The 24,082-nt window shown below is 50.6% G+C and overlaps 1 protein-coding gene across 2 annotated transcripts in view; it reads left to right on the top strand.

Annotated features, from left to right (window-relative positions):
* Window positions 1–24,082, top strand: part of EYA2 (EYA transcriptional coactivator and phosphatase 2) — a 175,556-nt gene that overhangs the window by 92,120 nt on the left and 59,354 nt on the right. For both annotated transcript variants that reach the window (XM_084775075.1, XM_084775076.1), the window contains exon 6: window positions 21,307–21,374. In XM_084775075.1, coding sequence (XP_084631201.1) covers window positions 21,307–21,374 — 68 coding nt within the window. The remainder of the gene's footprint in view (window positions 1–21,306; window positions 21,375–24,082) is intronic.

The following is a 24,082-nucleotide window of genomic DNA, read 5'->3' as shown; positions in this document are numbered from 1 at the left end:
AAGAATTCTTCCTGGGCTCAGGAGATGGTCTCATGAGCGTGGGAGCCTGAGTTCGATCCTCCCAGAACCCACATTAAAATATAGCACTGAGGAGGCAAAGACAAGTAAATCCCTGGCCAGCAAGCCTAGCCTACCTGGTGAGCTCCAGGTCTCTCTCCAGGAGAGACTGGCTCAAAGGAGGTAGATGCTCTGACTAAGGGCTTCTTGCCTAGGATGCAAGAAGCCCTAGGTTCCATCCTCGGCTTGACATAGGCTGGGCATGGTGACTCACACCTGTAATCCTAGCACTTGGGAGAAGGAGCAGGAAGATCAAAAGCTGAAGGCCAGCTTGAGTTGCATGGCAAGTTTGAGACCAGCATATTTGCCCCACTGAGGCCAACCTTCCAGAATATTCTACCCAATGCCTTTGAGTGGTAAACTCTCTCTCTCTCTCTGGTTGGAGAATCAGTAGTTCTACCCTGTAAGCTCCGGCCCCAACTCTTCTTCTTCACCTGGGTAGTTTCCTCACAAACCATGGGCCTCCCCTAAAAGTGGGCTCTGAGGAGAAACCATCCGGGGGGCAATTCCCAAGCTCTCAGCCCAGCCCTTTCACTCCAGCCTTCCACCGTGTAAGTCCGAGCCACCATGCTTACTGCAGGTACAGCTCCAGCCAGGCGCCCACCCTGAGGAGGGCGCCAGGTATTTGCCATTTGTTTTGGATCTAGCTAGGATCACAACCCTGCTTGCCTGATCTTCAATGACTGGAAAAGGGTGGCTTCCAATCCTGTTAGCCAGGAGGGGAAATGCTCTTTGCTCATCAGTCAGGGCCAGGAGTGGAAATCCCACGGGGAAGTGTCACTTGTTTTTGTTGTTGTTGTTGTTGTTGTTGTTTTGATCCATCATGAATGCTGCCAGCTTCACAGGAATGGATGCTTTTACACACACTGGGCTCTTCCTCTCAATGTTTTGAGGAACCTTACTCTTGTCAGTCCTTGAGCCTTTTGTCCTTGTTGTCATGGTGCACACTCTCTGCTGTCCCATCAATCAAAATGTTTTCATGAGTGTGTGTGTGTGTGTGTGTGTGTGTGTGTGTGTGTGTACTTTGTTTATATGAACATATGGGGTGGGGGCACACACACACACTGGCCTGTGTGGAGATCAGAGGTCAGCCTTAAGTGTCTTGCTCTCTTGCCCCCCCCACACACACACACCTTATTTTTTGGGACAGAGTCTCACTGAATATGGAACTGGTCGGTTTGGACAGCCTGACATTGGCCGATGGGCCCCATAGATCCTCCTGTCTCCGCTTGCAGTGCTGCCACTCCAGGCACACTCTCAGCCTCTGTCTCTGGTGCTGGCATCCAACCCAAGCCTTCATGCACACACAGAAAGTGCTTAACTGACTGGACCGTGTCCCCAGCCCAGCAGCCATGTCTGAGTGCAGGCTGCCCTTGTCTGGTTCAGTGTTGGCAGCTGGTTTTTGTGCTGTCTTAGGGAGCTCTTAGGAAGTTAGACAGCTGTGCACCAGGGAAGCCTTCCTGTCCCATCTGGCAATCTGGGTCTATCTTTTCTGAAGAACCACAAGACACTGGAGCAGAAATGGAAGGAGTAAATCGCAAGCCAAGCTGCAGCTGGGATGTGGTGTGGGCAGTTGTGGTGCGGACAGGTGTGGTGCGGACAGGTGTGATGTGGGCAGGTGCAATGCAGGCAGATGGAAAGGCTTGTCCTGGTGAACCTTAATGGCAGGTGGTCATAGCCAGGGCTGGGTCCAGTGCCCTACTTCCTGGCAAAGTGGACCAGGTTCTGTTTCACCTTGGTGGTGGCAGTGGTAGGCTGCCCTGGCCCAGCCAGTTCTGAGCAGGTGAAGTCAGCCTGATCTCCCCTTGTCAGGCAGGACAGGAACAAGCTAGTGGGGCTTGGCAAGCTGAGCCCTCCTGGCCCAAGATCAGGTTTCCGGGTGTGAATCAGCAACTCTTTATAAAGCTGAGGTTCCAACAGGTGTCACCCTGACCCCAGCAGCACCTCCCCCTGGGTGGTCACCTTCACGGGTTGGCCATCCCTCGTGTGTGTGTGTGTGTGTGTGTGTGTGTGTGTGTGTGTGTGTGTGTGTGTGTGTACTTGTTTGTATGTGCTAGCATCTTCCATTTCTAGGACAGACACATGGAGATCAAGGGGCTAGGTCCTCTCTGATTATATACCGAATTTTATTCATTGCCAACCCCCAAAGCCACAAGGAATGACAGGTGAAGAAGGGCTGGAGGAAGCTGAAGACACAGAAGCAGGCTCAGTTAACAACTCAAGAAACAGTACAGTCCCACTACAGTGGTCAAGAGCCTGGGGTCACCGAGCTCTTGAAGTGTGGCCAGAAAGATGGAGGAAATGGCTTTTCACTCTGTTTAATTTTTATTAATTGTAGTGTCAGCATGGATACTGATTTAGGCAAACCAGCCCTGAGAGAGGTGAGTTCTTATGTGTGGTAGAGTTGAGCCCAAGGCCTTGTGAATCTAAACATGGGCTCTGCCACTGAGTTCTACCTGCAGCCCTTTATTAAAAATACATTTTTGCTTAGAGACAAGATTTCTTTTAAGGGCCTTAAATTCATGATCCTCCTGCCTCAGCCTCCCAAACAGCTAGAATTATAATCCTGTGTCTTCCTCCTCCTCTTCCTCTTCCTCCTCCTCTTCCTCTTCTACCTCCTCTTTCTCCTCTTCTTCCTCCTTTTCTTCCTCTTCTTCCTCCTCCTCCTCCATCTTTTGTGTACATGTCTTTGTATGTATGATCAATGTGTTTATGTGTGTGAGAATGAGTGTTTGCATGTCATAGCATACATATGGAAGTCTCTGAACAACCTCTAATTTCAGCCCTAGTACTCACCTTTTTGGAGACATGATGTCTTGTTGACCAGTGCATATACTGAGCCTAGCCCATGATCATAAGCTCTTGTCTATGCCTCCCATCCCTGTGGATTCTGGGATCTGAACTCAGCTTGTGCAGCAAGCCCTTTCCCCACTGGCCGTCCCCCCCAGCACAAGAACACACAGCGTCCCAGGGAAGTGGAGAAGTTAGCCCTCACCCAGCTGGTGCTGGGGGAGGTGAGCAGGTCATTGTATATGCTATGGACTGAGCTGTGTCCTCGCACGCATGTGTGTTGAAGTGCTCACCGTAGGAGGAGGGAGCTAGAGACAGGCCTTGGGGAGGGAGTGGGGGGGCACTTACAGTATGAGGAGATCATCCGCTGGAGCTTTGGGGATGCCACTGGTGTCCTTTCAGGAAGAAATCTCAGGTTCTTTTGCCTACACAATGTTCTTCATGGAATAGCTGCATGAGGGTGTGTGGGGATGGTGACTTTCTGTACACACCAGAGCATCCTCGCCAGGACATGGACCCCTTATCTTCCTAACCTCTCCAGTTTGCAGTGAGAAGCCACTCCCCCCTATGGTTAGTCACTGGGGCAGCCTGACTCACCAATACAGTGGGTTTCCCAGCCAAGCCACAGCAAAGGGAAGTCCAGAATGCCGGGCACAGTTTCTGTTGTTCCGTCGGGGGACAGACACCATATCCCTCTTCTGCCTTTTCTAGAGGGGTTCTTAAGGCAAACTGGCAGGACTGGGGCCTTGAGGGGCCACTGCGGGTCTGCTCATGGCATAGAAAGCAGGTGGAAACAGGGGTCCATATGGCATCTCCATTGTCTCCAAGGGTGGTGATGGAATCACCTCCAATTTTCTTAGCCAGGTACTAAGAACAGGAAAACACAGGTCACAGGTGGCACTGGAGGCCCAGTGCATGGAAGAGTTGGGGGGTGATATCCAAGTAATGATGCCACATACGCAAAACCACATATGTTAAAAGCTCAGGGGAGAGGCCTGTAAAGACTCCAGGCCTTCTTCTCAATGTGTCATGGGTCCACATGTGGAACTGCCTAGATGGGGTCTTAAAAAGGGTTGGGTGCCCAGGCTCTAGGCCAGGGGTGTGCTCCTACTCCATGAAAGCTGAAGTCATTGTCCCACGTTTTCAAATAGCAAACAAAATATCAGGAATGGATTTTAAGGACATTCCTAACTAAGAACATTTAAATGGGGGTCCGGACATAGCAGAGTCCCTCTGCAGGGAGCTATCCTGGGCTCTGTCCCCAGCATGGCGTAAACCAAGGGTGGAGGTGTAGACTCGTAGGCCCAGCACTCAGGAGCTAGGAGGACTACCAGAAATCCAAGGCCGTCCTCAGCTACAGAGTGAGCTCGTGATGAGTCTGGGATATGTGAGACCCTACAAAGAAAAAGAGAGAAAAGAAGGAAGGAGAGAGGGAGGGAGGGAGAGAGAGAGAGAAGAGAGGGACGGAGGGAAGGAGGGGGACAGGGAGAGAGGGAGGGGGAGGGAGGGAAGGAGGGGGACAGGAAGAGAGGGAGGAGGAGGGAGGGAGGGAGGGAGGAAGCCCAGCTCTTCCTAGACAACCAGTGGGGCCCAAAAGTGGAGAGCCAGCTAGAACTCTGAACTAGACATGGATGGCCCTTATCCCTGTCACACCCAATGCCCCCTCCCTCTCATAACAAACATTTTAGAAAGTCCTCTATGATCTTGAAGCTGAATCCATATGCCATTTAGCAAGTTTGTGTAATCTGTGCGTGATGTATGAGCATACGTGTGTGGAGGCCAGGGGTCAACCTCGGGCATCCTTCACCTCAGGTGGCTGTCCAACTTGTTGCTTTGCTTTGCTTTGCTTTGCTTTACTTTGTTGAGACACAGTCTCTCATTGGCCTGAGGCTCACTGAGTGAGGGAGGCTAGCTGGCTAGCAAACCCTGGGGATAGCCCTGTCTCACTTCCCTGAGCTGGGAAAACTAGAGCATGGGACACATCTAGCTTTTTACGTAGATTCTGTGCACTGAACTCGGGTCCTCCTCCTTGTGTGGAAAACATTTTTACCAACCTTGCCATCTCTCCAGCCCCTTGTTATGCATATTTCTAAGTCAAACAACATGCTCCTAATTAAAATTTTTCTAGGGCTGGAGAGATGGCTCGGAGGTTAAGAGCACTGACTGCTCCTCCAGAGGTCCTGAGTTCAATTCCCAACAACCACATGGTGGCTCACAACCATCTATAATGTGATCTGATGCCCTCTTCTGGCCTGCAGGTGTACATGCAGACAGAGTACTATATACATAATAATAAATGAATAAATATTTTTTTAATTTCTAAAACTGAAGTAATTTACAAAATACACTTTGAACGTGTAGTCAGAAGTCTGGACGTCTCAGGTGTTACACATTTGATGGCTGCTAAGGCACCTCCAGGCTTGGGTCGGCCACCTCTGTGCCAGGCAGTTACATGGCCTTTCCTCTGGACAGGGAAAAACATGTCCCTTATTCTTATAAGGACACAGGTTATGGCCTGATGATGCTTGTGACTTCAGTTGACCCGTCTTTCCCTAGAGTCCCCCTCACCAAATACAGTCACCCTAGAGGCAAACCTCAACATATTTGCTGGGGATACAGGCCTCAGAGCTTGGGATTCGGCCCCTGCATCATCAGGAAGCTATTAAGAGTTGTTAAGTCAGAGAAGGTGACCTGGTTTCCATTTCAGAGACCAGGTGACCACTTGTGGGGTGAGGGGACAATGGAAGATCAATTTGTTGTTATTAGGTGTGTGTGTGTGTGCGCGCGCGCGTGCACGCGCGCAAGGTGCCAAAAAAAAGGCCAGAAGAGGGCACTAGATTCAATCAAGCTGGAGTTATAGGTAGCTGTGAAACCACCTGATATGGATGCTGGAAAGCCAACTCTGGTCCTGTGAAAAAGCAGCTCGTGCTCTTAACTGCTGAGCAACCCCTCTAATCTGTCTGTTAGCATTTTCAAAGATAAGAGCTGAGCCTGGCCGGGCCTGGTGGCGCATGTCTTTAATCCCAGCACTCGGGAGGCAGAGGCAGGTGGATCACTGTGAGTTCGAGGCCAGCCTGGTCTACAAAGTGAGTCCAGGACAGCCAAGGCTACACAGAGAAACCTTGTCTCAAGAAAACCTGCACTAAGGTCTGTATCTAGAGTCTGTTGAGAGGTGACAAAAAAGTCCCTTTCCTGCCCACAATAATTCTGAGAGTAAAAGGGTAGGACCCAGGGAAGCCATGGGTGCTGTGAGTGCCATGGGTGTTGTGGGTGCTGGGGTGCTGTGGGTGCTGTGGGCTGGGTCCCTATTACCTGGTGCTGTAACCCTCAGGTATGTCTGTGTGTATTCATGTATATGTGACTCTGTGTGTGTGTGTGTGTGTGTGTGTGTGTGTGTGTGTGTGTGTCTTTGTGATACCCAGAGGCCCCTCCCAACCACACCTCTACTGCTACCATGAGCTACAGAGAGTCTGACTGTTCACTGCGGCAGGGGCCACGGCAACACATCTGAGCCCGCACCTCTACTTGCTCGGTAACTTGTCCAGGCTGCTCTCCTGGCCTCGTGACACACCCCTGTAACCAAGACAGACACTAAGACAAAAAAGCCCAGAGGGAGCCCCACCTTTGGTGCCAGGGGAGGGGCTTGTCCTCCAGTCCCAGATGCTAGGCATTTGCTTCACTGAGGCTCCAGAGGCTCACTTTCAATGTCACATGACCCGCCTGCGTTGCTAAGCCCGCAGAGTCCAAGTGTGGCATGTTGGGAAAGATGGGCAGGGGTCTAGGCAGGGTCTGAAAGAGGCAGCAGATCCAGATCCAGATTCTGGAAGCTGCCCTGGCATCATACAGAACCCATGTTCCTGCTGGGAATTGTTGGAACATCAGTGTGTAAAATGAGGACACTGGACGGTGTGTGTGTGTGTGTGTGTGTGTGTGTGTGTGTGTGTGTGTGTGTGTACACATGTGCATGCATGCACCTGCACCTGCATGTTTTATAATCTCCTCATGCCTCTACTCCTTCTTCAAGGACAGTAGTCAGTACCACATTGAACTGCTACAAACAGGAAAGACGTTTGATGCTATGAAATGCCAGAAGGTTGGCATGGTACCCAGTGCCACTCGGTGCGCCCCAGATGGGAGCTTGAGGAACTCCGTAGCTTCATCTTCTTTATATGAGTTCTCTATGGCAGTGGCTGAGAACTCGGGTGCTCGGAGTACTGATGATCCCCTGGACCAGGTACAGGGGCCTCCTGGAGATAGCAGGGCCCCAGCACTGCACTTCTAGGATTGCTGCAGTCTCCCAGAACAGATATCAGCAAACCCTTCCTATAAAGGTCTCCCAGGGAAACATCTCAGGCTTTGAAAGTCTCCGAGGCAGCTCAGCTCTGCCTGGACCACACGGAAACAAAACCTGGCTGTGTGCCAATAAAATGTTATTTATCCAAACAAGTGCCAAACCCAAGGGTGCTCGATCCCAATACCTACACTACATCAGCCAGGTCTGGAGAGCAGCTATGGCTCCCACCAGCACTGAACACACCACTGAGTCATACCAAATGGCAGGAGTACATTCTTGGCCTCTCACGCGTCAGTGTATAGGGACAGGCAGGTGGCCAGTGTGGCAATGAGGTTAGAGTGGAGATGACCAGGTCCCTCCTGGCCAGAGCATTCAAGGGTCAGATTGAGACCCTTAAGAATGCCCCTCCCTGCCCCTTGCTCTGACAGTGTTCAAAACCAGGGGACATTCCCTTAGCAGATGGCTGCTAGGTATGCAAATGAACAGAGCTCTAGTCGCCATAGATCAGAAGAAATAAGCCCATATGTGTTGTATATGAGCCACAGAGACTCAGGGAATGTTTACCACAGTTCACCATGCCCTGTCCCAACTGATTCCTGGGGACATTTGTTACCACAGCTCACCATCCCCTGTTCTGATTCCTGGGGACATTTGTTACTGCAGGTCACCATCCCCTGTCCTAACTGATCCGTAAGGGACATTTATTACCACAGCCCAGCATCCCCTGTCCTAACTGATTCCTAAAGGACGTTTGTTCCTGCAGCCCACCATCCTCTGTCCTGATTCCTGGGGACATTTGTTACTGCAGGTCATTACCATGGCCTGAGTGATCTATTGCTCGGAAGGTGAAAGTGACAACAGGATACCACCAGTTACCGTGATAAGGAAGCTGGGTCCTGTCTCGTCTCTCCTGATCTTTCTCACTCAGTCAGAAAATGAGACTGGAAATCCCTTCTAGGAGCTAGTACGTCTCCAATATCTTTTAAATCTCTGCAAATATTTATTTTTAACAAAACAGGGACAAATCCCAAGTATGGTGTCTCTGGCAGGCAACGGTATTTAGCTAGGACTGAAAACATTTGTTTTCTGTGTGTTTCTTCTTTTTCTGTGTTTACTACTAAGGACAAATGGAACTGATTCTGCAATGGTGAGGTGAAGTTTTCTCCTTTGTCTGTGGGTAAACATCATGATGACATTGTAGCTTTATAACTATAACCTTTATGGAAGTCTGAGTGAGTTTGAAACTGGCACAAGAAAATGTGAAGTAAGATTAAACGGCATAGATTTGAGAATAAGGTGACATTGTGAGGGCCCAAGGGACGTGTGAAGCTGGGACTCAGGAATCTGGCTCAGTGTCTTCCCTTCACAGACTGGGAGGTAGGGGCTGGGAGAGGCCATCCTCCCCAGGGGCGACTCAACTCCCCAGAGACCAAGTTTTACAATTCAGGGCCAGTGTCATCCTTGTGGCCATGACACTGTCCCCAAGAGAGTTAGCTGGAACACTGAAGAACGGTGGCCACCCATAGGCCACTGTGCTTACTGTAGGCAAGGTCTGTGTCTGTGGAGAAAAAAATATGAGTCCAGTGCCTTTGTTTTCCAGACAGCCCTAACCCCCTAGCCTTGTTTAACTTCACAGCATTTGTAAAGGCCACTTTCAAATGAGATCACGTTCATGGGTACCGAGGTTAGGATCTAAATCAGTCTCCTAGGGGGACACGCCAACATCCTCCTCTGGTGCTTTCTTGCTGAGCAGCGACCGGCTAAGAGTCCTGGGCTGTGCCCCCTGAGACGCCCAGTCTTTGTAGAAATTGAAACCACCCAGGCGGGAGGGGCTGCAGAGGCTGCCGAGGCCAGGCAGCAGCTGGCTGTCCTTCGTCTCGGTCCCCGGCGGCAGTGGCCCCGCTGTCCAGACCTGGCAAGTTCAGGCTGAGAGGCCATGGCTGCCAGCGAAGGTCAGGGCACGCTCTTCACAGGATAAATAGACTGGGTCCCAGCCAACCCCTCCTGAGGCCACACAGTATCTCTTTCAAAGATCTCAAAACATTCAAGCAGACCATAGCGAATTAACTTTATTGTTTTAAAACCAGCCCCTTCTAGCCTTCACCACTTCTCCCCCAGGGGAAAAATTCATAATAAACGTCCCCACAGTATGCACCTCTGTCCTCTTCTCTAATGTCAGCCCTGGGGCCACTGCAGTCCATGGTATGCCCTGATGCTCGGCATTTATTTAACATCTAGCTGTCACCACTTTGATCATACCACTGGCCATCGGTGGCCAGTTTAGTGGCAAGTACTCAATGGGCACACTACCCTGACTGAGGGCGTCCTGGGACCAAGTTGAGGCTTTGGCCTCGGTTCATCCTTTTGGTGCTGGTTCCCTTTTAGGTGTTTATAAGCTGTCCACATCTGACAGATGAGAAAGCTGAAACTTTCTCAGCTCGAAGCGGTGCACATGAGCAACAAGAACTTGCTCAGCTTGAAGCAGAACCATTTCCCTGAGTGTTTCACCTCAGATGAGCATTGGCACCACACAGTCCTGGCACCTTCAGTGGATGCTGTTGCCACCTCCTGGTTCTGAAGAGGGGCACAGGTCCCCCTAACCTGGGGTCCATGTGGCAGAGGGCTGTGGCACAGTAGAACTTGGTAATTATTTCCAAGGAGGTCCCTGAGGTTCAATGAACTGAGTTCTCCCAAGAGGCATCTAGATCTTAATATGGAGGCTGGACATGGGAGAAGCAAACCAGGGCAAGGCCCTGGAGTTGCTGCTGGACTCTGAGCCTAGGCTTGGGTCCCTCTCTGTGAGTAACAGGTCAGCAGGGCAAATCTGGCTTGTTTCAGCTTACTGTGTCATCCCATTGGCCATGTCTTCTGCCTTCTTCTGCCACTTTTTTTTTTTTCGAGACAGAGTTTCTCTGAGCTCTGGCTGTCCTGAAACTCGCTCTGTAGTCCAGGCTGGCCTCGAACTCACGGAGATCCACCTGCCTCTGCCTTTCAAGTGCTGGGATTAAAGACGTGCGCCACCACCACCCGGCTCTTCTGCCACTTTTAAAGCCGTTACGACTCCATGAAGCTAACCAAGAAAATCCAGGAGCACTGCCCTAACTGAAGGTCAGCTGACAGCAGCCTCCATGCCGTCATCAGCCTTAGCTCCCCTTGCCACATAGTCCACGCAGTCACAGGCTCCAGCAGCAAGGACTGGTCGTGCATGCGTTGTGGGATGGAGGGTATGCTCTCTGATGACCGTAGTTGTCACCCAACAAGTACTGAGCCATAGCAGCCACTGTGACAAAACAGATCGGCACTGCCCTGCCCTCTGGTGCTTACTCACATCTAACAGGCAGAGGCCTATGGCGATCTTCTTTTGATTTGTTTTGGTGTCTCAGGGCCCAGGTTTTATCATCATCATCATCATCGTCGTCATCATCGTCATCATCGTCATTTTAACTTTTCTTCTTCTCTCATATATTCCATCCCAACTGCAGTGTCCCCTCCCTCCACTCTTCCCAGTTCCTCCCCTCACCAAGTTTGTTAAGTTTTTAAACTATTTTACTATTTTATGTGTGTGGACATTTTGCCTGCATCTACGGTCCGAGCAATACAAGCATGCTTAGAGTCCTTGGAGGTCAGAAGAGGGAGGCATTTGGTTCCCCTGGAGCTAGAGTTAAGGATGCTTGTGACCCTCACTGAGGGATCTAGAAATGAGCCCAAGTCCTCTAGAAGAGCAGCCAGTGCTCCTAACTGCTGAGCCATCTGTCCAGCAGCAAGTGTATTTCTTATTATGGGCCATGTGTGTCGTGTAAAAATGGGGAATGATGGAATGATGTCTCTTTGACAAAGGCACAAGCCTCATTCAAAATCCAACCTTCCCGACCCCGCCACCTCCTCAGAGGCCCTCCTCCCAGGCCATCCCAGTAAGACACTGGCTTGTAAAACCCAGTACAGCACACACATCTCAGTCCAGACAAAGCTAAGAGCCAAGAGGACCAAAGAGAAGTCAGGGCACAAGTGGTTTGTTTGGTTTTTGTTTGTGCTTGTGCTTGCTGTTTGTTTGTTTGTTTGTTTGTTTGTTTTGAGACACGGTTTCTCTGTGTAGCCTTGGCTGTCCTGGACTCACTTTGTAGACCAGGCTGGCCTCGAACTCACAGAGATCCTCCTGCCTCTGCCTCCCAAGTGCTGGGATTAAAGACGTGTGCCACCACTCCCAGCTGCTTGTTTTGTTTTTGAGACAAGGTTTCATGTCTAGGCTGGCCTCAAGCCCACTATGCGGTTGAGGATGACCTTGAACTTCTGATCTTCCTGCTTTCACACCCGAGGGGTACCACCACTCCCAGTTTGTGTGGTAGTGGGAAATGAACTCAGGCCATTGTGAATGCTAGAAAAGCATTCTAGCAACTGAGGCACCTTCCCAGGCCACACTGACGTGTTTGATGAACATAGCTGAAGCGTCCGAGTGACTGATCCTTCATGTGTGTGTGCCTGCTCCTCCTCACAGAAGCCTTGTCACCTCATTTAAGGCAGGAGATCACACTGGGGAAGGGGAGCCATGTGACCCTGACATGTCTCGTGACTGCTAATAGAAACCTGCAGCAACCTCTCCATCCTTGGCCCCAGCGTTCACTGTGTAGAACTAAGCACGTGATATGTGATGGGGACATGGGTGGCCATTGTCTGGCAAGGACCTCAAAGCTATGAAGCAAGCATAGACAACACTCCAAGGTCACAAAAGCTTAAAAACACCCACCCCACCCCACCCTACCCCGTGACAGCAGCAGGGGAGGAGCAGCACCTCATTCAGAGACTGTGGGGTCATTTCACCTATGAGGACAGGAGGCAGTGACAAGAGAAGCAAAAATAAATTCTGTTGAGATAAAAGCCAAGGTCTACAGCTGCTCTGAGCCTCACTCCTCTAATTTCAATGCAAGGTTTTAGGGAGAGTAATGAATTATAGCTTGGAGGACCCCAGGGCTTGAGGCTTTGATCTGAATGCAGAGATAGCATGAGGGGCTATGGACCTCACCTAAGTGATCTCTCTCTCTCTCTCTCTCTCTCTCTGTTTCTCTCTCTCTCTCTGTCTCTCTCTGTCTCTCTGTCTCTCTCTGTCTCTCTGTCTCTGTCTCCGTCTCCGTCTCCGTCTCCATCTCCGTCTCCATCTCCCTCCCGCTCCCCCTCCCCCTCCCTCCCTCCCTCCCTCCCTCCCTCCCTCTCTCTCTCTCTCTCTCTCTCTCTCTCTCTCTCTCGCTCTCTCTCTCTGTCTCTCTCTGTCTCTCTGTCTCTCTGTCTCTGTCTCTGTCTCCGTCTCCGTCTCCGTCCCCCTCCCCCTCCCCCTCCCTCCCTCCCTCCCTCCCTCCCTCCCTCTCTCTCTCTCTCTCTCTCTCTCGCTCTCTCTCTCTCGCTCTCTCTCTCTCGCTCTCTCTCTCTCGCTCGCTCGCTCTTGCTTGCTCTCTCTTCCTGGAGGACACTAGGGGAGCCTCTGAGAATGTATGGATCAGTGGGGTATCTTTGCCTCTGTCTGGAGACCCAGAGCAGGAAGCTTTGTGGGTGCTGAGCTGGGATGTGCAGAGGACCCAGCTGCACACCGTGGTTTATGAGATGCTGGCTCTAATGGCGACAGACACAGCCTGTGTGATCTCAGAGGCTTCCTCAGGTTGCCTGTGAGGTCATTCTACCAAGGCTTGACCTTTGAAAAGAAGCAATTTGGAGAAGTTTCTCTTTACCTCCAGGAAGCGTTAGCCTAGAGACTGTAACATGGCTTTTGTAACAGCCACCTTTCACAAACCAGATGTGGACCTATGTTTGTCCTGAGGTGACACCCTGGCTTCTATCAGACTGTCCCTTATTTGCTGAGCACCGGCAGCCAGGGGGTAATTAAAGCATATTCTGCAGGCCTGAACTGTCACGTTGTCCTATGGCTCAAGGCTAGTGTCCCTAACCACCCCAAAACAAAACTAACACGGGCAGTCCCCTGTTGTAGAAGAATCACATGATGTCTACTGTGGGTGCCATGAAAGAGGAGAATATCAGACAGGGTTTCCCTGGGCAGCCTAAGCTGGCCTGATCCGGTGGGCATACAATGACGAGAAATTAACTCAAAACCAAACAAGCAGTGATCCGAGATGTTCCTAGATGCATTTGCCCACGTTTCAGGGCATGACTTCATGCAGCCATGAATTAAACCACACACTGCACACGCCATCCCGACACGCGATACCAGCAAACACCAGCTGACACGCTCAGTTTTGAGACTATCACGCATTACTGAACCATAGCAGCTTCCTGCCGCTGTGTGTCAGAATGCAGCCAGGAAACAAAAGCCTTTCCTGTCTCCCACCAGCATTTCTCAGCACCAAACACCCTATCTCCTGACCGCGCAAGTGCACTTTCCTCTGTGATCTGTGGAAAACTTACATGCAAAACAGAGATTGGCTTCTAAAATGAGCTTCTTTATCATTTGTTCTGTACGCTAATGATCTGTCGGCCTATTTTACAAAACCTGTGATTTTATGCAAATCTCTTGGTTGAAGCTGTCCTGTGGAGTGCTGAAGTGTCCTCTAAGGGGTTATGTCCCTCTGCTGAGCTGAGCGTTGAACACCCCAGGCCCTGCCCCAGGGGTCAGGAGCAGCCTTGTCACTCTGCCACCTGCACCCTCTAAGCTGGCACTGTCTTTTCTGCCCTCTCTCATCGGCTCATGTAGTAGGACATAGGGTGGCTTTCTGTTCAACAGCCCCCTGGCTCCTCTGCCCTCCCCTCCTGCCCACATTATACCAGCCTGTGTGACAGCCATGGTGACAGGGCCACCTCTGAGGACTCAAGATTATTTCCCAGCCAGTTAAGTACATCTCCCATGACCAGTGAACGAGGCCATTGTGACGTTTGGCGACGGATCTGACTGAACCCAATTTCCATCTCCCTTAGTGTCTTAGCCAGTATTTTATTGCTGGGAAGAGACACATGACCATGGTGACACTTACAAAGGAAAGCATTTAATTGGGGCTTGCTCCTGGTTTTAGAGGTTTAGTCCAGTCTCATCATGGTGGGAAGCATGGTGGCGCGCAGGCAGGCATGGTGCTGGAGACGACGCTGGGAGTCCTAAATCTGGATCCTGCAGGTAGCAGAGAGAGAGGGAGGGACTGGCTTGGACTTCTAAAACCTCAAGGGACTGCTTCCCCACCCCCACCCCAGTGACACACCTCCTCCAACAAGGCCACGCCTCCTAATCCCTGATAACCAAGCATTCAAATCTATGAGCCCGTGGGAGCTCAGCCGCTACCCTGCGTGAGGGCTAGAACCTTCAGTCTCCCTGCCCACACATCCCTGTTGGTCTCAGAGCACAGAACTCTACCAGCCTGCTTAGGTCAAGCTCTGTACTCACTTTTACTCTACTGTTTAATGTTATCACTATTGTAGCTCAGGCTAGCCACCAATCCATCAGGATCCTCCTCCTCAGGCCGCCAAGTACATAGAGAATGAAAAGTCCTCACTTCCGTTTGTTGATGGCCTCCTCTAGATGGCTCTGCCCTTAAGAGCCCAGGTTGCCTAGAATCCTTGTCAGGGCGGCAAACAAGTGGCGCACACTTAGCTCCATTGTACAGAAGGGAAACGGGCTTAGAAAGAGCACCCGCTTGCCTACAGGGATCAGGGAAACTCATCCATTTCAGATGGGTACCACCCTGTCTCCCATCCTCTTCTGAGCCCTGGGATCTGAAGGATCCATGTTGATCTCTTTCTGAAGGTGCCACAGATTCAACTAGTGTGTGTATGGGGTCAGGGAGAGTAAAGGAAGTCCAAGACAAAAGCTTGAGGTGGAACGGGGCGGGCCTGGGGGCAGGCCAGGCAGCCAGCTCTTGCCCTTCAAAGCTTTGCCTTCTAGGAACGGACAAAGCATAGATTTAAAGGGATGGTTTTTATCTGAAGAATCAGATGCAAGTCCCAGTGATTGTGCTGCCCAGTCACCCGGATCCTTAAGCTTAACCGTGGCATCTAGTCTATATAGTCGGAACTATCGAGGCTTTCCCTAGTCAGGTTAGGATTTAAACTATGGTTCCCTCCTTCCTGTATCTCAGCCTTCAGGTGACATTCAATAAGGCAGTTTAAAACATGTTAGGGTTAGGCACACTCCCAAACATGTTCTCTAGCCCTGAGGCTTAGGACACTGGCCGTACATTTGGAATATACTCGTTACTGAGAACAGAATTTTGAGCTCGGGAAAGAGATGACTGAGGCCATTATGATCTGGGGAACCAGCATCTTACACCCTGCAAACCAAGGACACCTCCTTCTGCCTGCTGTGTGTAGAAGCTCTCTGGCAAGACCTTTTTACAAAGAACCACTTTTTAAATGCAATTTAGCTACCTAATATAAGTGTCTTGGGACATAGATGTAAATCTCCAAAATCTATTCAAATATTTAGAAAAATACACAGGCATCTTTAGCAAAGGTAAAAATGCAAACTTGTGAACATACACACAAGAGAGTGAAAGACCAGGCTTGGGAAAGTCGTGGGCTATAGCTGGTGTCTAGAACCCAGAGTGTTGGGGGGCTTCTGGGGCTCCTCCTCCAACAAACCTGACTTTCCTTACACACATTTTACACTCCTTTCCACCCAGCTCTGTTCCTGTCACCCCCAGATGCTTTCCAGATTGCTGCCACTCAGGCTTTGCATTTTTATTATTTAATATTTACATTTTTAATATTCTCTTGAAATCTCTTTTTACATTTGTTAGTGTGCATGGGCCACCACACATGGGTAGGTCAGAAGACAGTTTGTAGGAGTCAGCCTTCTCTTGCCACCATGTGGGTCTGAGGCTTGAACTCAGGCTCTCAGACTTGGCAGCAAGCGCTCTTGGGCACTGAGCCATCTTGCTGGCCCTCAGCCCTTATGTTTTAATTCGCCCTCAGTCAGACTTTATTACAAAGTGGGCTGAGGTTCCTGAGTATCCTGTGGACCTTACCAGTGGACCCCTCTGCTTTGGGAAAAAGAATTGAGCAGCACGGATGAGAGGTTCTGCCCAGAATTATTCCTCAAGGCTGTCTTCACAAAGCCTGACATGGATGTCCTGCCTGTAGGTAGTGGCTAGATCACTTTAGGTTTTTGTTTTGTTTTTTGAGACAGGGTTTCTCTGTGTAGCTCTGGCTATCCTGTAGGCCAGACTCTTTAGACCAGGCTGGCCTTGAACTCACAGAGATCCATCTGCCTCTGCCTCTGCCTCTGCCTCTGCCTCTGAGTGCTGGGATTAAAGGTGTGCACTACCACCTCCTGGCAGCTAGATCACTTTAGATTGACCCCAAAGAACATTGGCCCCACAGCAAGAGGTGACCTGTTCTGAGTGGTTCAGCAGCTAGCTCAGACTGTCCTGGGCCCTGCCCAACTTCCCAACACGCCATGCAGCCAGCTGAGAGAGGACATCTGCACTCCTCCACGGTGGCCCCCAACATTGTCCCATCCTTATTTATTAATGTCAGCCACTGAAGGGTCCTGAAGGGCTGAGGCCAAGGGGAAGCTGGGCTCAGCCCTGGAAAAAAAAAGGAGTTTCCATAGCAACCACTGCCTTCTCCTTAAAAAGGAGAAACCCAGAGGGCAACAGGCCCTAAAAGGGACACTCAGAGTCACCAGCAACCAGAGAAACATGAGTCATGACCCTCTTATCAAGACAGGGGAAAAAAATGGCCAGCAGTTCCAGGCCAGATGCAGGAGGAGGGGGTACAGGTGCAGAACACAAAGCAAGCATGCAGGACCCACACGGGATGTGTGTGAGGATGCACACAGCAGCCTTGTTAGGGGCTTCACACCTGGACCCTCCTGGGAAGTTAGAACCAATGTGGGGAGGGCACACAGCAGAGGACCAGGCCTCTACCTGTACCCCAAGTGCCTGTGTGTGTGTGCCTGTACTAACAGGGACAAGTGCACCCCTGTGGCCTGGATGTAGTTTGCCCCAAAAAAATTCCCATGTTGCTCCCCAGGGTGCTCTTATTGGGAGGTTAGGGGAACTCTGCCCTCAAAGGGTGGTTCTCATGGGATCCCTCGATTAGCCAGCTATAAGTGAGTCATAGAAGAGCCAGCATGAGCTGGGCAGTGGTGGCACACGCCTTTAATCCCAGCACTCAGGAGGCAGAGGCAGGCAGATCGCTGTGAGTTTGAGGCCAGCCTGGTCTACAAAGTGAGTCCGGGACAGTCAAGGCTACACAGAGAAACCCTGTCTCGAAAAAGGGAAAAATAAAAAAAAGAAGAAAAAGAGCCAGCATGGCCACCCAGCTCTCTGCATTCTGATGTAATTTTTCATACACACACACACACACACACACACACACACACACACACACACATACACACACACATCATGGCATTTGTCAAAAGGGCCTTCCTCAGCTGGGTGGTGGTGGTGGCACACACCTTTAATCCCAGCACTCGGGAGGCAGAGGCAGGCAGATTAGAGGCCAGCCTGGTCTATAAAGAGAGTACCAGGACAGCCAAGACTACACGAACACGAAGAAACCCTGCCTCAACCTCCCCCTCCAAAAAAAGGGAGGGAGGCCTTCCTCATTCATCTGGCAGCCTGATCTTGCATTTTGGGCCTAAGATTTTAATCAAACCTCTTTTGTTTATAAAGTTAGCCTGCCTCCGTTGTTTCCTTATAAGCAATAGAAAAACAAAATGAAAAAAAAAAAGCACTGAGAGAAGCAGTTTTAGACAGCTCTCGGTCACTGCCTGTGAGTAATGGGAACCGAAAGGAAACAAATGAATGAAAAGAGGGAGGAGGATAAGAAAAAAAGGAACCACAGAATGAATCACCTCGTTCACGTCTCAGTGCAAAGTGGCAAAGCCCTGCAGGCCACACAGGCATGGGGACCTGAGTTCGGATCCCGAGCACCTCTATAAAAAGCCATGCATGGCAGCACTGCCTGCAATCTCAGCACTGGGGAGGCTGAGACAGAAAGACCCCTAGGCTCTGTCTGCCCTGTCCCAGCAGGAAGTTGAACTTGCTGGTTTGAACCTGTCCTGTAGCCCATCCAGCCACAAAAGAGCCTGGGGGTTGCAGAGTTTATTCTAATCAGCCCATGTCCCGCTTAGTGCATTTTCCCTCTGGGAGGAGTTGTCCTGGGACAGGTAGGGTCACCATGGAAACTGTGTGTGTGTGTGTGTGTGTGTGTGTGTGTGTGTGTGTGTGTGTGTGTGTGTGTGTGTGCAGGCCAGCTTTGAGGACAGAGTGGGATCTCAGTTGGCCAGAGTGGATCCTACTGGGTGACACTGGGATGGATCATGTCTGCGCCCTCTAAGATTAAGGAGCCACTGTGTAATGGAAGTCAGGAGAGAGGCCCAGTGAGGTCCTGTGGCTGCCTCTTATTCTTTGTCCTTTGTTCTTCCTCCTTTGGCCCTCAGTTCTGATGAAGCCATCCTTAACCACACCCTTCCCTCGCCCCTCCCATCAACACTCAATATCTCTCTAAGGCCCCAAGGTCCTGAGGAGGTGCTGATGGAAAGTGTCAGAGCGGAGGAGAGACACCTCGTCCATCCTCCCCTGGATCAGAGTTTGCATGTGTGTGCATGAGTAGAGAGCAGCCTAGTTATTTCTGCACGTGAGAAAACAGAGCTCACCCTCCAGGAGGGCAGGCAGAGCCTGTGGCAGAGGTCAAGGGCTGCCTTCAGTGTCCGGCCATGGGTCTGCCACCTGTCCCCTCTCCTGCCCAAGCCTGGGACGGTCAGTCTTGGGTGGTCTCCTTCTTGGAACAGACAGACACTTTCTTAGACTCTGCCTTTACCCATAATCCAGTCTGTTACCATGTAGTATTTGATGCAACTTGACATAAAGTTTCTAGGGGAGAGGGCAAGGAAGCCTGGTGTGTGGCTCCTCAGAGGATGTTCCAAGCAAGGAGCCTCCATAGGAACCAGGCAGGCTAGAGGATACTGGCCTGGCTATTTTTCCCAGATCCCCGTCTGGCTTGCCTGGGCAGCCTAGCTCCTCGGTGTTCCTCAATTCAAGTTTCAACCTTGACATTTGTTAACCATACTAGAAGCTTTTCCCTTTCCCAGAATGACCCAAGATGGGCCTAAGGTTTATTTGGCAGACTTGCCTTTGGAAATGCACATTTACTCAGCCAGGAAACCCATTTGTAAAGTAGTTGCTAACAGCTGATGACAGATTAGCAAAGGACCCACTGTGTGCTGAGTGGCTGTCAGAACCTGGGCCCACTGTGTGCTGAGCGGCTGTCAGAACCTGGACCCACTGTGTGCTGAGTGGCTGTCAGAACCTGGACCCACTGTGTGCTGAGTGGCTGTCAGAACCTGGACCCACTGTGTGCTGAGTGGCTGTTAGAACCTGGGCCCACTGTGTGCTGAATGCCTGCCAGAACCTGGACTCACTGTGTGCTGAGTGGCTGTCAGAACCTGGACCCACTGTGTGCTGAGTGGCTGTCAGAACCTGGACCCACTGTGTGCCGAGTGACTATTAGAACCCGGGACAGAGCTACTGGAAATTGCTTCATCCAGCCACATTTCGATCCATTTTCTTCTTTTTGTCACTAATCGTTCCTTCCCCAGGAGCACCCCCAGCCCCACATTCTGACTCTTGTGATAGAACTTCTAGAACAGATCTGGGGTTCTCCGTGGCTTGTGGATGCCTGTTTCCCCTGGCATGCCTGAAGGATGGGGTCTCTGGATGTAGTTTTCTGAGCTGGCAACATTTTAGTGAAGCTGCCTGTGCCACTCTGGCCTCTGCTGGCCCTGGTGAGACATCTGTTACACTTCGGGTTGTTGCCCCCTACCCCATAGGATCTGTTTGCTTGAGCTTGTGAGTGAACAAAGATTCTCCCAGAGGCACACACAGCCCATCAGCCCTGGGCCCACCCATCCCCCAACCCACCACCCACCTACCCACCACCACCACTGCACAAGCCTGCGGGGGTGATTGTACCTTCTAAAGACCAGCATGAGGAGGAAGTGAGAGGCCATCACAAAAAGGCAAATCCTAGATGATTCCACCTACGTAAGGTCCCTGAATCCATATTAGCAAATAGAATGCCAGTTACATGAGCCTGTGAGGTAATGGGGTTTTGTTTTTCTGTTTTATTTTGTTTTGTTTTAATGTGTATAGGGTTCCCATTTTACAAGATTCTGGAGATTTTCTAGAATGTTCTAAAAAAGTCTTAGTGATGGATGTTATGATTGTGACACGCAATATAAATACATTTAACACCCCTTACTGTACACTTTAAACTGGGTAAAATGGTATTATGTTTGATAATTTTTACCAAAATTTTAAAAAAATAAATAATTTTGGCCTAAGCATAGTGGCACATGCCTTTAATCCCAGCACTCAGGAGGCAGAGGCAGGCAGATCTCAGTTCGAGGCCAGCTTGATCTAGAATTCCAGGACAGCCAGGGCTACCCAGAGAACCCTGCCCCCCCCCAAAAAAAATCAATAAATAATTCATTAAAAACACAGCTACCAGGGTCCACAAGATGACTCAACAGGTAAAGGCACTTTCTACCGAGACTGACGACCCCTGGATCAATCCCTACAAGTTTGCGAATAGTTCGCATGAGCACGCACACACTCATGTCTACCACGCATGCATGCACTAGAATAAAACACTGTTTCTAAAACTGCAGCACTGTGTGCGGGATCATATTTACTGCTCTCCCTCGAAAAGCATTCTTTTCCTCATTTACTAAAGAAACCACAGGGCCTGGATAGATGGCTCAACTGTTAAGAGCATTGGCTGCTCTTCCAGAGGACCCAAGTTCAATTCCCAGCACCCACATAGCAGCTCACAACTGTCTGTAACTTCAGTTCCAGAGGATCTGACAATGTCTAACACACAGACAGACATGCAGACAAAACATCAATGCACATAAAAATTAATAAATAAAAAAATTTTAAAGCCAGGCATGGTGGTACATACCTATAATCCCAGCACCGAGGAGGCAGAGGCATGCAGATCTCTGTGAGTTGAAGGCTGCCTGGTCTACAAAATGAGTCCAGGACAGCCAAGGCTACATGGAGAAAATAATAAGAAAAGAAAAGAAAAAAGAAGGAAACCAAGGTCGGGGAGACTCTGGTCCAGGTCACAGGTTCTGCCCCCACCTCAGACCAGAGAGCCACATCTGCTACTCCTACCCCAGCCCTCCCCGATGGGGGGCGGGGAGCCTAACCTGTCCTGTCCTCCTGCAGGCACCACAGGGCTCTATCAAGGCACCAACGGATTGACCAACACAGCCGGATTTGGGAGCGTGCACCAGGTAGACATGGCGCCTGCCACTTCTCTTCTCGTTTCTTTTAAATGTTCCCCTTAACTCAAGGTGCCCCATAGAGCCCCTTTCACACACACAATTCCCACCAAAAAAAAAAAACCTGTCCTCCTAGCCCTGGGTACAGGGATTCCAGGAGCCAGATTGGGCAAAGGACCACTAGAGATAAAAATTACAAGATCCCCACGATGTCAGGTCCGATCTTACCTGAGCCGGAGCATCTAGGGGCTCTTGAATGTGGGCTGTGAGCACACTGTAGGTGCTTTTTCTGGACCATGAGCCTCTCCAGGGAACAACACATTCTGCTCCCTCTGCATCTGATGGGATGCTTCATGAGACGCTGGCCGAGGTGGGATTCACTTGGTTTCCTTTAGAGCCAGTTAAGAGTCAGTCTGGAAAAGAGCTGGGCGTGGTGGTGCACACCTGTGATCCAGCCATTAGGAAGGTGATGCAGGAGGACCAGGAGGTCAAGGTCATCCCCAGCTATTTAGTATGCTCAACTAAGCTACATGAGACCTTGTCTTAAACAGCCGAAAGAAAATTTAGCTGGAGGCTGAGGAGATGGCTCAGTGGTTAAAAATAGTGGAAGTCTTAGTACCCACCTGAGGGAGTTCACAGCTGCCTGGGACCTGGCACCTTCTTCTGATCTCTGTGGGCATCTGCCCACATGTGGCACGCACCCGCGTGGACACATACATATATGTATATAATTTTTTTAAGGTTAGCCTATGGGAGCTGGAGATGTTTCTCAGTGGTAAGATGACTGGCTGTTGTTTTGAAGGGCGCCCATTCCTAGCAGCCAGCCACGTGGCAGCTCACAACTGGCTATAACTCTAGCTCCAGGGGGTCTGATGCCCTCGTGTGTGTGTGTGCGCGCACACACACACACACACACACACACACACACACACACACACACACAGGAAAACCACCAGTGCACATAAAAATAAAAATAAATACATCATTTAAAAAATAAAGAATTAGCCTACTAAGGGTAGACTGCATAGCTTAATGGTCAAATGTCTGACAGCATGCTTGAGGCCCTAGGTCCTATATCCAGGACTTTTGCGGGCACTTGCTAAAGGACCCTCTTAAACGTACTTCCTGTAAATCTGAAATCCTACCAAAGCAAAAGGCTAATGTGTTTCTAAAACATGGACGTGCAAGGGGAACATAGTCTCCCTCCCGGCTCCACAAACTACATGCACAAACCCAAAGCTTGTATCTGAAATGGGACTTTTCAGATGTCATTCTTAACCCTGGGGATCGGACCAGTGCACCCTAAGACCCTGCCACAAGTTCAGACTCCCCAGTAATTCTGACTTAGCAGATATGAGCTGGGGCCCCAGAATGTTCTATGAGTTTCTCATGGGTGAATCACTAATGATAATGGTGATGGTGGTGGTGGTGATGGTGGTGATGGTGGCGGTGGTGGTGGTGATGGTGGTGGTGGTGGTGATGGTGGTGGTGGTGATGGTGGTGGTGGTGGTGATGGTGGTGATGGTGATGATGGTGGTGGTGGTGATGGTGATGATGGTGATGGTGATGGTGGTGATGATGGTGATGATGGTGATGGTGATGGTGGTGATGGTGGTGATGGTGATGATGGTGATGGTGGTGGTGATGATGGTGATGGTGATGGTGGTGGTGATGGTGATGGTGATGATGGTGGTGGTGGTGATGGTGATGATGGTGATGGTGGTGGTGGTGATGATGGTGATGATGGTGATGGTGATGGTGGTGATGGTGGTGATGGTGATGGTGGTGGTGGTGGTGATGGTGATGATGGTGATGGTGATGGTGGTGGTGATGGTGGTGATGGTGGTGGTGGTGGTGGTGGTGATGGTGGTGATGGTGGTGGTGATGATGGTGGTGGTGATGGTGATGGTGATGGTGGTGGTGATGGTGATGGTGGTGGTGATGGTGGTGGTGGTAATAGTTCTAGCAATTATGGTGATGGTGGAAGAGATAGTGGTGATGGTGGTGATGGTGATCATCGTAGTAGCAACAGTTGTGGTGATGGGGGGAGACGGTGATGGTGTCGATGAAGATGATGATTGTGACTGTGTTTGAGACAATGATAGGCTGACTGGGGCTGGGGTGGGGAGAACTACCCTGCTGAACTTGATTCAGGCTGATTGGCATCTCCTAATAGAACATTCTGGACCCTTGATATTGTAGGAACTGCTCCATTTGAAACTTGCTCCTCGAAGTGTTCCTCGCCCCCAGGCCTGTGCTCCCTTGGTTGTTCACACTACATCTTTGAAGCGACTGTGAACGCTAGCCTCAGCTCTCATGCTGGAGACCCTGTCAGGGCCACACCCCTGTTCTTCAGGGTCATCAACCATCCCCCAGCTTTGGTGTGTAAGTCAGGCAAGGAAGTGTCAGGGAGTCCCCCACCCCCTCCACACCCCCAATCCCAGGAGCTAATCTACAGATGGCTGAAGCCATGTCCACACCAGGGTTCCCACCCCTGGGGAGAAGCAAGTTCAGCCAGGGATTCCCACCACTTCCCCCTTCCCAGTGTGGGTCATCTTGCCCAGACCTGTGACAGCCAACACAGGGCCACCCCTCTTTCCACTCCATGGTTTCCTCCTTCCTTCTCCCCTGTGTCTCCTCTACTTTTCAGCCTACACCACACGCTCTTGGCTCTGGGGTCAGATTCCATTTGTGAGAGAACCAAGTGGCAATGGTCTGAC

Source organism: Acomys minous (genome assembly GCF_964271855.1).
Source record: "Acomys minous genome assembly, chromosome: 3".
NCBI lineage: Eukaryota > Metazoa > Chordata > Mammalia > Rodentia > Muridae > Acomys > Acomys minous.
This window is presented reverse-complemented; position numbering and strand designations above follow the sequence as displayed.